The following is a 13,653-nucleotide window of genomic DNA, read 5'->3' as shown; positions in this document are numbered from 1 at the left end:
AGAGACCCTGTCTCAGACAAAAATAAAATAAAAAACTCCATTTCTTCTTTTAGGAGTTTTTTGATATTGGTGCTAGTATAAAAAAAGTTTTTGTTATTATTACTGTTTTGAGGTGAGTTTTCATCAAACTGGGATCAATCTCATTGTGTAGCTGAGATCAGCCCTGAATTAGTTACTGGTGTTATTGGTGTGAGCTACCACATCAGCTTTTAGAACAATTTCAAATGACTGGAATATATATTAAATTTATAATTAAATCTCTTAAAATTTTTACTCATTCATTTAATTTTTATTTGCATTGATGTTTTGCCTACATGTATGTTTGTTGAAGGGTGTTGGATCCCCGGGGATTTGGAGTTAGACAGTTGTGAGCTGCCCTGCTGGTGCTGGGAATTGAACCCAGGTCCTCTGGAAGAGCAGCAGTGTTCTTAACAGCTGAGCCATCTCTCCAGGCCCCCTAATTAAATCTTTTTGTTCATTTGTAACCCTAACTGTCTTGGAACTAGCTCTGTAGACCAGGCTAGCCTCGAACTGAGAGACTTGCCTGCCTCTGCCTCCTGAGTGTTAGGATTAAGGTGTGCACCACCACCACCCGGCTTCAGTTTTAAAACTTGCAATTCATTGTGTAAAAAACAAAGAATTTTGGACTGGGTGTATCACTCAGTTGGTAAAGTGCTTGCTTGTGTAGCACACACAAGGCCCAGTGTCAGTCCCTAGTGATGCATAAAGTGTGTGTGGACATGCATGCCTCTAACCCCAACTCTGGGAAGGTGGAGGCCTGAGGACTCAGGTCATCCTCATCTGTGTACGTAGTTCCAGACTGTCTTGGACTACTAGGCTGACCTCAAACTTGTTATGTGACCCAGACTGATTTTGAACTCAGTTCTACTTCAGCCTCCTGAGTGCAGGGATTCCAAGACTATTTCACTAGCCTGCCCTTCATAGCCTTTTGTTGTAGGGAAACTTCTTGCCTTATTGACTTTGGAGGGAGAAGAGTAGGTTAAGTTGTAGTTTTATACTGGTTGAATATTGTGCAAAAAGAATTATCGGAACAAAATATTCAGCTATTAGAGTTCCAACAGTTGTGAAAGCTGCTTTGGTTAGTTTTAATTTTGAGAATATTTTATGATTAAATCCTAAATTCATAGTGGGATTTACTTGACTCTGGTAAGACCATTGAAGTTTCCAATCAAGAGATAATATGTATTTTAGACAAAAAAGCATGTAAAAACAGATCTGTCATTCAAAATGTAAGTTTTTTCCAGTAGTATCAGTTTGAAAAGAACTTTAGAACACTTACTCAATAATGTGCTTGGTTTTTTTTTTTTTTTGTTATACTGGACTATTTAATCAAACAAAATGCACTGTACTATACTGATGCTATATTGCCCATAAAATTGGAAATGAGTGGGCATTGAAAGTAGGTTCTGCATTTATGTTGAGTGCTGACTCACAGATACTGAGCTTAGTGTTTCATAGCTATGCTATTTGATCTTTACAATTCTGTTAGATATTACTATTTTCTTTTACAGGTGAAGGATCCAAGGCTAATTCATTTGCTATAGTTAGTCACACATCTGATTATAACTCAAATATGTGTCCATTTAAATGCTCCTGTGTTCTAAATGAGCATCAGATGAGCTTTAGTATGCGTCAGATGAGTCTTAGACTGGACAAGGAGCAGCAGTCGTAAAGCTGTAAGCATTGGTACTACTGTATTGGTTGGAGGCAAGCTGCAGTGAAGGGAGCTCCAGCTGGTTTCTTTCCTGGGGTCAGACAAGCCAGATCTTCCAGTTTTTCAGAACAGGCTATAAATCTGGATTTTGTCATACATGCCTTGACTTAAAATGCCAACTAATTTTTTATCTTATTGTGAAAGAGTACTAATATATAAAAATGCATTAAGCAAATTTACATAAATGAATTAGAAAGTGGATACTCAATGTAAGTAATTCTCTACTGCAAGAAGTCCAGTAAGATAAGGACATAAAAAATATGGTCATTGAATAAGCTTAAGGTTCTTTCACTTACTGAGTTTGGGGTCTAGGTTTTGGATTTGGGGATCTATCTACCATTAGCTACTGTCTCACCCATTTAAAAGGAAGGAGTAGAAAACAGTCCCCAGCTCAAGGTAATTTTATACTCAACAGGGAACCTAACACATAATAAGTTACCAGGATTGACACATCTTTTTAAAATATCAGAAGTGCATTTTAATATTGGAGAAAGGCACGTAGGTATTATGGTTGATCTTGTTTATGTATAAAGTTCATTCTATAGATAAGTAGGCTTAATTCGGTAAGTTATTTTTTAGTGTAAGAGGAGGTGCTTGGGCTTTTGAGATACCTAGGAAAACTGTCTTATGTTAACGTTAAGAGCTATAGCCTAGCGGGGTGCGCACACCTTTAATCCCAGCACTCGGGAGGCAGAAGCAGACCGATCTCTGTGAGTTCGAGGTCAGCCTGGTCTATAAGAGCTAACTCCAGGACAGGCTCCAAAGCTACAGAGAAACCCTGTCTTGAAAAACAAAAACAAAAAACAAAACAAAAAAAGAGAGCTACAGCCTAGTTTGGATTAGGCAATAGAGAGGCTTTGAAGTGCATTATAAATCCAGTGTATATGACTCAGTTTGGATATTCACTTAGTGGTGAGTGATTGATTAGCAAGTTTTTCAGTTTTTATCAGCTGAGCACCTCTGATCTTGTCTTGTAATTCTATCTGTATTTTCTACCATTTACTATCTTCCCCCCTCCACATATGAAACATACACACTAATTCTCTTTGGAGTACTATAGTAGCCTTCTAAAGAATACCTTAGCTCGGGTTTTCCCATCTCTTCCATCCCCCTTTCAGTTCTGCTATGTATACTTTCTGCCAGGTTTCTCTGTTCCTCCCAGGACACTGGTTTTCTTTCTTAGTAGTGCTTATTTAAGCCATGATTATAATCAAGGCAGGAAGTGTTTGGGTCATCTGTGTCTCCCACTAGCATGTAAGCTCTGGTAGAAGCGTGGTCTTATTTGATTGTGCCTGGTTATTTGCAGAACTTAATACTGTCTCATAGTACATAATAAATTCAGATGTCCTGCAAGGGATTGGCTTTTGATTAGACTGCTACTTTTACCTGGGATGTTTCCCACATCCATCCCTCAGTCATCCAGCATTAGTTTCTTTTTTCCTCAAGAGATTTGTCCTGAGCTCAGAAATGAGGTCAGAACTCAGGAATGTCAAGATCCTATACATCTTTCCCCACTTAGAACTCAGACCTAATTGTCTGCTTTACATAGTTACATACTTGCTTGTTATTAGACGATCTTTTAAAATGCTCCTGTAAGATGTTTGCTTATCGCTAAGATTCCCTATACTTTTTCTTTTCTGAAAAAGAAGGCAGCTGCTGAAGGAATTTTTCTTAGTGCAGCTGGGTCATGGTAGGGGCATTCTTGGTTTGGGTCTTCTCAGATTAATGATTTCCCGATCCTTCAAGTTGTCTTTTTTTAAGTGAAAAACACTTCAAATGGAAATTATGGTGAAACTTCCATGTTCTGATTTCAGTACAGATACCAATTAATGAACCCATTATCACATAACTTTTTTGTTTATTTGTTTTTATAAGATCTTTCCCTCCATACCCCCCACCTTCCACATGATCTTTTGGAGCCCAGACTAGTCTTAAACTCTTGGTGTACCTATAGTTGCCTTGTTCCTCATGCCTTCCCTTAATTAAGAGCTGAGATCATAAGCATAGACCACTACACCCGGCTTTATAAATGATATGTGCTTGATTGCCTAGATTTCTTTTTTTTTTTTTAAAGATTTCTTTATTATGTATGTAGTATTCTGCCTACATATATCCTATAGGCCAGTAGAGGGCACCAGATCTCATTACAGATGGTTGTGAGCCACCATGTGGTTGCTGGGAATTGAACTCAGGACCTCTGGAAGAACAGTCAGTGCTCTTAACCTCTGAGCCACCTCTCCAGCCCTAGATTTCTTTTTTTTTTTATTTAATTAGTATTTTTTCATTTATTTTCCGTCCTCCTCCTGTGTCTCCCCCATCCATTCCTCCTGTCTTCATTTAGAAAGGGCCAGGCCTTCCATGGACTTGAACAAAAGCATTGCTTAGATTTCTTAATGCACCAGGTGTCACCAAATGATGGTGTTTAAATTTTATTCTTTTGTGATTTATTAGCTGGAGTATCTAAGGAAAACTTCCTTTCATGTACTGTTCGGTTACCCAGTGTTACTGTTTGTATATGGAAGACAGAATAAACATTTAGTCCCTTGCCAGTACCAGTTTCCAGAGTACTGATTAATTGTTCCAATGCTTGTCTTTTTTAAAAAAAAAAGATAGACAAGTGGGCAAATTATTTATTTATTTATATATATATTTGATGTACTTTTGTAATTCCATTATAACTTCTATCAAGATACTTTATTTTGAAGTATCTCTAGCAGTACATTGAACTAAAAAGAGATCATGGTATATGTAAGTTAATTTTTAAATTGGATACACCTCTTTGCTTAGCTTCTAGGGCAAGAAAGAATCTTAACCAGTACCTAAGAGTTTTTTCCAACTTCTGTGCCCGTGTATAAGGGTAACTCTGTCCTGGCTTCTAACTGGTAAATGACTTTTGTCTGCTTAAGTTAACGCTTATGTTCTTTTGTGGGTTATAAGATTTATATCTGTTTGTTCACTTTGGCAAATACAAAAATTTACGTACATGATTCTAAAGCCAACCTTTTCCCTGCAAATATATAAATATGCTTTCTTTTTATTTATTTTTTTACAAAATTGGCACCTTTTTCATTTTTTCTACATGATTTTTTAATTGTGAAATACAGCCACTGTCAGTATTTTCACACATTTCTGACATAGTTGTGTTCATGTTTCTTAATTTCTATTGAAACTTTATCCTGTAGTCACTACATGCTTATTTCAATAACTACTTGAAGTCTTACATTTAATGAATTGCTTTTTTTATTGTATTTATGAATTTTGTTGGATCCCTGATTGCTCTGGGAATCTTTTCAGAACTTCACTCCATCGAACTTTAGATCAATCTTCTTTTACTACCTCTTGGCATCTCTGTTTTGAGAATTTAACAGTTTTCCTCAGATCATTACCAGGATATGCCATCTGCTATCTTTTAACACATATACTATTTCCTGTCTTTGTACTGCAGCTATAGAGTGGTGGTCAGAGCACGACACTATTTGAGAATTCTCATGGGGCCGGGATCTGTCCCTCTACTTCTTAGTTCCTGACTCAGTCTCACCCCAGGAACTTTTCTTATTTTTACTTTAGGTAGAATAAAAAGCTAACAACAACAGTAAAACACAAAACAAAACAGAAACAAACTTTAGAGCTCCAGTTCAGGTCAAAGAGTTGTTTCCAAAAAAGTAGGACTTGATTTTCCTAATGGAGGATTGTATTAGCTCCATTGGTTTTCATGTATTTTCACTGGCAACTTCTCAAGTTCTCTTGATTCTTCATTCCTTTCCCTAAAATAGTTATGGTCCATAGGGTCATCTTAATCCTTTGTAAACTAGATATTGGTTTCAGGACTACAGTCTTGTAGATGGCTCTTAGATCCTTGTCTACTCTAGATTTCAGTCTTGACTTCAAATATGTATACTCACCTGCCTAATTCCTGTGTCTCTGCTCTGGTGGTTCCCTGGGTACCTCAAATTAAGACTATCTGAGGGCTGCATTTGTAATGGTTACCTGCCCTTTCAGAGCTGCTCCCCCCACCCCTCTGTAACACTTCCTTCCTAATGTTAATTCTCCTCTGACTGATCTTTCTGCTTTCCACTTACAATCTTCAGAATGAACTCTGCTTGCACTGTTTAATTATCTAAAATTTATTAGTGTTTTCCTACTGATATTAAGGTTCTAAACATTACATCATAATGCATATGATGTGTCTGGAGATTTGCTGTTTCTCTGTTTAACCCTCTCCCTCTTTTGCAGCTAGATAAGTACACTCAGTAATAGGAAAATGACCTTTCTTGTCAGCTCAGCTCTCCTGTCTTACTCCCATTTGTAATTGGCCTAAAGGATGATGAAACTGCCTAGAATTAGGATCTAGAGTTGGCAGGAAGCCCTTCAGATTTGGTGATCTGAGTAGTGTATTTGCCAGCTGGAGCTTAGAACAAAGAAGCCAAACAAACTCTTGGCAGATTCTGAAATACAGCTTTTTTTTCTTTAGAAATTAGGATTCTAGTCAGTTGATACCGACTTAGAAGTGTATTCAAAACTAATACAGGAGCCATGAATTGCAGTCACTTTTGATGCTAATTATTGAATTTGTAACCCATTCTTTAGTATACTTTATTTAAATAGACCTTTGGAACTGAAAGAACTTTTTCCTGATCTTATAGGTGATCTTTCCTGAAAAGAACTAATTCCCTGATCTTATAGGTGAGGAAAACTAGGATCTCATTTCATATTTATAACAGATTTGGGTACTGCTCTTATTTTTAGCCTAGCTCATTTTCTGTGTATCGTGAATAGTTAATAGAGAATACTAGAAGAAGAATCGTCATCCTTAGTGGCTTAATGTCCTGTTCTTTACAAGCTTAAACACTTTTAGAATGAGACTGGTGTGGATTAACAGAGGCCCTTATGTAGATTTTAAGATGATTCATTTTAAAAAGATTAATAAGTTTATAGCATGAAAATTAAGTTTGCACATAGCTTTATTTGCACAAGTAATAGATGATGATTATAAAACAGCACACAAGGACTTAGAGTGAAAGGAAACCTCTCAGCTTGGCTTATGTTTCTCATCAGAAGCTGTTGTATTTTAGCTGTTTTTCCAGAAGTGTTTCTCCCTATTCTAAAGGATCCAGTTTTCACTCATTAAAGTCATTTTCTTTTTTGGGGGGTGGTGGTGTAGAGTTTATTTAGTGGGTTATGGAGGGGGGAGTGGCAGGAGAGAAGAGGAAGAGAAGCTGCCTATCCAGAAGAAGGGCAGACAGACAGACACACACACACAGAGCAATAATAATTTTCATAATTTAATAAATTAAAGGTTTAATAAATTTAATAATTTAATAAATTAAAACAAAAGGTCCAACTATAGAAGCAAATGTTGGAAACCTAAAGTAGCATTGGAATATGAATGTAGTTTTAAGTATGTTGCCAATTTACTATGAGTGGGCAAAGAACAAAAAGACAAGCACCTAATGAGAAATATATCCACAGCTTTTATTCCAAGCTGTTCATTGTGAACCTTTTTCATATCTTTTCAGCCTTCTCCCTCCTTAGACTTAAACAAAATTAGATCTGACGATACCCAAGCTATTTTGTAACCTGCTTTCCTTTGCCTAACGATGTAAACTAAGTGATCATCACAGCCCTTTGGAGAACCACACACTTTCCCTAAGACAGTTCAAGGAAAGTACCCGTTATCAGATCACTTACAGTTTGGACTGACACGGAAGGGATTAAAAAGTCATGGAAGTCCTGCTACTAGTTAACAAAGTGGATCCAGAAAAAAACAGTTTAGAGCTTTGCAAGCAGTTCTCATTGTTAATGTCAGCTGAGATTGCACAGACTGGCAGTTACTGCAGACGTTTTATTATGTGTGTTTTAGTGGAATTGTTGATGTTTAATCATCCACTTATCACTGTCACTGATTCACATCGATAGAGGAGAGTTTGGGAGGGTTTTTGTTGGTGGTGGTGGTTGTGTGTATTTAAAAAATCTGGTCAGTTTTTGTTTAAAACAAAACAGCTTTGTGTCCAGGGGAGTATCATTAAAAGAAAGTTTTGCTGCTCATGGCTGGAAGATTGAAACAAAAGCTGGTAAGTTTGGCAGTTCTTATCTATGGGAGTGAACAGAGAGCTCCTTTCTCTTTCCTCCCTTACTCATTTGGGAGGAAAGTCAATCTAGTTGCTTTGTATTTAGGGAAGTAGGCTTTCTTTATAGGGGTTCATTTTCTAAGGTGGCATTAATCTTCAATTAAAATTGCTGTGGGAAAAGAGAAATGGTCCCCTGGCACCTTGATGCACGGAGTCTTGTGATGCTACTGATACACATGTAACAGAAACAAATCTCACTTGTGAAAGATGCATTTATTGTAATAGCTGATGAGGGATGTTCTGAGAAGGCCATGCATAGCACTCTCCCCTTCCACCTTACATTTTGATAATTCTGAAAAATCTATTTTAGAAATAAATGCATATTAGTCATTTCAGTTTATTAAAAAGTAGCGCTAAGAGAGACTGTTTTACTTTAAACCACCAAAAGCAATTAGCCCAATTCAAAAGAAATTTGCTTTTCAATTTTTAATGTGCATTTTTTAGATCACTTATCTTCTGCTCCATGGGAGACAAAACTCAGCTACTCTGTGGTCTGCCCAGGATCTACTGAAACTTGGATTGATCCTTATGGTTCTCGGGGGTGAGGGACTGTTTTGTAGATGCGTGTTTGTGATATGTGTAACATGAAAACCTTCTGTATGGCTGTAAATGAACTTAGAGGAAGTGAGTCTGATATATAACTGAAACTGGATGGAGGAGTATTGCTTGTGGCTTTAAAACAATGTATCAAATGTTCTTAATCTGTTTTCCTGGAACATGTCTTTATAAATACCAGGTTCAGAGGGATTTTGCTTTCTCTTGCTTTATCCAACACGAAGAATGCTCTTAAATGTCCACTTAGATATTTTAAAACTGTTGTTTTATTCTAACCTGTCTGATGTTAAGCATAAGGTTGCTGATTTAGCTAGCTCAAACTTGCTTTCTGCTTGCATTAAATGTAGAGCGGCATCTGTCCAAATTAACTTAAAACAAAGGAAGTTCCTGAGTCTGCTTTTCTATCTCTTAAAACAAAAACAAACAACCCTTTCATAGTTATTAAGTGTTTTTCAGAGTATTTTTAATATTAATAGTTTGAGTTTTGGTATTTTATTGTGCTAAGTTGTTTTCAGAATGCTTTTTTAAAAACTTTATTAAAAACTTTTTTTACTTTTGAAAAAGTAAATGCTTTGTTTTCTTTTCCTTTATCAGAGCACAGCAATGGAGGAAACAGCTATATGGGAACAGCACACAGTGACGCTTCACAGGGTGAGTTTCTGCTGCAGTGAATAATCTGTGTTATAATTCAGGATACTGGCAGCTTTGAAAACAATAGAGGAAAGCCAGATGTCAGGAAGCCAAAAGAAAGAGGAAATTTTTTCTATATTCTTTTGTTTAAAATTAGATTTGTAATAAATTCTTCATTTAGGTCAGAAGTGAGCATGATTACTTTTTCACATATCCTTTGGTTATTTCTTGTATATTTACTATTTTTAACTCCAATTTTAAGTGATTTGTTGTTTAGAATTTTGAATGAAAATATAAAAGATATGTTTGTTTGTTTATTTATTTATTTGGTTTTTTTTTTTGAGGCAGGGTTTCTCTGTGGCTTTGGAGCCTGTCCTGGAACTAGCTCTTGAAGATCAGGCTGGCTTCGAACTTACAGAGATCCGCCTGCCTCTGCCTCCCAAGTGCTGGGATTAAAGCCGTGCGCCTCCACCTCCTGGCCTGTGTTAAATTATAAACTGGCTGTATATACATGTTTGTAGACTTGGGGTTTAGTTATAAAGCGAGTTATGCTCCAAATAAAATCTTGAAAGATGGTTTAGTATATAGCTCAGTTGATAGTGTGCTTAGTTTTAGCACCCATGAAGCCCTGAGTTCTATCCCCATCTGAAATTGGCACTGGGCAGATAGACACAGGCAGATCCGAAGTTCCAGGCCATCTTAAAAGGTTGATGTGTGTTGGGGGGGGGGGGCAGTCTTGAAAGGTAACTATTCATTTGAAGTATGTACAACCTAAACATTTGCAGATGGCCCAGAAAAAATTATTGGTAAACACAGTAGAAATAAGAGCTTTGAAATCAGGCTGGGCTACGTTTTAATTTACTTGTACTTTTCTTCTGCTTTAGAAATGGGGAGTGACCCAATCTGTCTTGTAAAACCTTGGTGTTTGCAATTTAAAATGAGGCTGGGAGCTGGAGACAAGGTTCAATAGGAAATAGTGCCTGCTTTTTAAAAGGACTCCACTTTAGTTCCTGAAACCAATGTTAGGTTTCTCACACCTGTGTCTGTAACTCTATCTCCAAAGGATCCAATAGTCTCCTCTGGTCTCTGCAGATATACACAGACAAACAGAAGACAGACAGGCACACACACACTCAAAAAAAACAAAACAAAAACCAAGCAAGCTTAAAATTTAGCTGGGCATAGTGCCACACATTTTAATCTCAGCACTAGGGAGGCAGAGGCAGGTGTATCTCTAAGTTCAAGGCCAGCCTGTTCTAGATAGCAAATTCTAGGATGGCCAGGGCTACATACCTCATCTCAAAAAAATAAAAATGAAATAAAAATAAGGTAAGGCTAATGGCACCAATTCATGCTTTGTTTAAATATGTCTTCCAAAATTCACCCCTTTTCTCTTTGAGCAGAGCTACTGATGGCTTTCCTGCTTAGAGAATGTTTAAATTTGTGTCATCTGCCTTACCCTGACAGACTACTCCTGAGAAGTTGACAAGTTGGGTGGGGAAGTCATGTTCCTGCTCACTACTGTCGCTGACTGTCTCAGGAGTATGGGAATCTGTGCTTAGTGATAAGGCGTCAGTTAGTTTTCAGATGAAGTCATTTTAATAATATGTATCTTTAATTCATAAAGCTGAAGTATAGTTTTCTGTTGTTTGAATTGTGCTTAATAGGTTGCATGTTTAAATCAGATGTATGATACATAAAATAATTTTATACCTCTTGTCTTTCATTTGGTTGGGATATAAAGGCTCGGTAGTATTCTAAGTATTAAATTTTTTTTCCTAATACCTTTATCATTTTTGTTGGTATAATTTATATAACAGTAAATATGCTCACCTAGTATACATTTCTGAGTTTTGACATAGTCACAAAACCAGTATCACAGTAAAAATGCAGAGTGACTCTATTATTAGTCCCCTTTATAATCAACTCTGTCCCTTTTACTCTTGGCCTTGAGCCACTGATTGTCTTAAAATTTGACCTTTTCTGGGATGTCATATAAATGGGTTTATGGAACAAGTAGTCTTTTGAAACTGACTTTATTTGCTTAGATTAATGCATTTGAAACTTCTCTATAATCTTGCTTGTGTTTGGTATCTTATTCCTGCTTATTACTAAAGTCCACCCCATTGTTTGATAGTTTACTCATCTATAACTGATGGTATGTTTAGGTTGTTTGCAGTTTTTGTTATTATGAATAAATCTGCTTTAGGATGCAGAGTTTTGTATGGACATAACTATTTTCTCGGGTAAATAGTTAGAAATGGAATGGCGGTTATTTTATGCTAGCTGTTTAATTTTATAGGAAGTTACCAGACTGAATAATTCTGTCTCACTAGCATTGGATGAGAGTCACTCAGTCATCTCATCAACTCTTGATAGTGTCAGTTTTAACAACTGTGTTTAGCCATTCTAATAGCTATCTAGTTGACAGAGCTATTATCATTGTAGCTTTTTAGTTAGTGTTTCTCTGTAGATTAATGCTAAGCACCTTGTAGTGATCAGTTTTCACTACCAAGTTAGTGCATTTGCAGTCATCTAGGAGACAAACTGAGGCATGTCTGTGAAGATGTTTCTAAACAGGTTTCACTGAGGAGGGAAGACCCACACTGAATATGGGTAGTATCATTCCTGGGGTCCTGGGACTTGGTCTCCCTACTTTCAGACTGAACAGACTGACCTTACACTCCCACTACCATGCTGTCCCTACCATGCTACACTGTATTTTTCTACATGAACTAAAATAATCCACTCCTCTCCTCTCAAGCTGATTCTTGTCAGATATTTTGCCACAGTGATGGATAACTAATGCTTCATTCTCCATTCCTCCCTAAGTCCCCCAGTGATCCTGGGAATGGAGCCTAGGGCCCATATATCAGGAAACTGTGATCACATGGCCTGTCCTATTGAATGCACTTTGATGTGCCTGTCACCCAGATTTTTTTTTAATTTTATTTATTTGTTTGTTTGTTTATTTATTTATTTTTTTGATTGAGTGTCATTGTACTTAGCTTTCTAGTTCTGTGATAAATGCCATGACCAAAATCAGCTTGGAAAGGAAAGAGTTTATTTATTTGCCTTACATGTCCTGACCACAGTTCATCACTGAGGGAAGTCAGGGCTAGAGCTCAAGGCAGGAGCCCAGAGCCAGGGACTGAAACAGAGGCCACGAAGAAGAAAGTGCTGCTTACTGGCTTGCTCAACTGCTTTTTTATACAATCCAGGTCAGACCTCCCCAGAGCTGGGCACTCCCATAGTCAATCAGTAATCAAGAGAATGCCCTACAGTCTCGCCTACAGGCCGTTCTGATGTAGGCATCTTTTCAGTTGAGGTTCCTCTTACCAGAGGAACTTTTGTCAAGTTGACAAATAGCTGGCACAGAAGTGTTGAGATCTTTTCCCATTCAGTTGCTGTTTTTTTTTTTTTAAAGTTGTCACATGTGCATAACAAAAAAAATTGTCATCTGTTGAAATTCACCTTCAGTGTTTTAGTTAGGGCACTTGCTTTTTAGTTGTGGTAGGAGTTTGAATATTTACCTATATCAAATATATTTTGAACCTATTTTTCTGTCAAGAAACGTGGATTGCCATTTCATTTAACTCTAGTCTTTTGCACACAGAAGTTGGAGATTTAAGAGTTCTTTATATATTCTGGATACAGAGTCATCAAGTATTGTTTTATATATCCACCCCCCACCTGTGATTGTTCTCTGCCTTCTTGCCAGCATTTTTGTTGCCATCAATCATGTCTTTTGGTTTTGAATCTCAGAAATCTTTTGTCAACCCTGAAGTAAAAGGCTTTCTATGTTTGCCTTCTTCTAGACGTTGTATGTGCGTTAAATTTTGTATATGATAAAAGAAATAAGAGGTTTTTCTTCATATGGATGTCTTAATATTTTAAGCAACCATTTTGTTGAAAAGATTGCATTTTCTATATTTAGTTTCCTTTCTACATTTAGCAAAAATGAGTTGACCATGTATGTATGCATCCATATTTTCTATTCCCTAGTCTTTTTTATTGATCTCTCCTTTGATTGCTATAGCTTTTAATTTTTATAGGATCAAACTCTGGCTCTCATGGATGTCAAGGGCCTTCCTGACTAGCCACACCACTTCCTCTTTACATTAATTATAAAGAAATGAGTAACTAGGCAAAGGGTGCTCTATTGATTGTCAGTTTCACCATTACAAGTACTCAATTTTGCAAGATCACTGTTAAGATTATTTGGCTATGTTTACAAATACATATGCCTGTATGTGTGTGTAAAAACAAAGAAGAGGTCATGAACTTGAGAGGGATGGGAGAGTCACAGGAGGAGTTGCAGGAGGAAGAGAGAAGAATAGAAATGATATAAAAGCAGTACTCATGTATGAGAATCTCTAAAAAGCTTAAATATTTCAATTAAAATGAAAGTGCCTAAATATGGAAAAATATACACAAAATGTTAGTCGTGCAAATTCAGTTACTGGTTTTGTAGGAAGCTAGATTTTATAGGACATGGGAAGTTTAAAAAAATTTTTAAAATGTGAATAATAAAAGGTTAAGATAGCTAACTATTCATTGAAATGTTTATTTCATTATAAATTATAATTAAAAACCAAACTATGG

General features: G+C 36.7%; 1 protein-coding gene across 16 annotated transcripts in view; it reads left to right on the top strand.

Moving 5' to 3' along the window:
* Nucleotides 1-13,653, top strand: part of Tjp1 (tight junction protein 1) — a 253,887-nt gene that overhangs the window by 183,851 nt on the left and 56,383 nt on the right. For all 16 annotated transcript variants that reach the window (XM_075953108.1, XM_075953109.1, XM_075953107.1 and 13 more), the window contains one exon: nt 9,013-9,069. In XM_075953108.1, the coding sequence (XP_075809223.1) occupies nt 9,013-9,069 (57 nt within the window). The remainder of the gene's footprint in view (nt 1-9,012; nt 9,070-13,653) is intronic.

The sequence above is a fragment of the Microtus pennsylvanicus genome, chromosome 18 (genome assembly GCF_037038515.1).
Source record: "Microtus pennsylvanicus isolate mMicPen1 chromosome 18, mMicPen1.hap1, whole genome shotgun sequence".
Classification (NCBI taxonomy): Eukaryota; Metazoa; Chordata; class Mammalia; order Rodentia; family Cricetidae; genus Microtus; species Microtus pennsylvanicus.
Note: the sequence above shows the minus strand (reverse complement) of the source record. Positions and strands in the feature narration are given on the sequence as shown.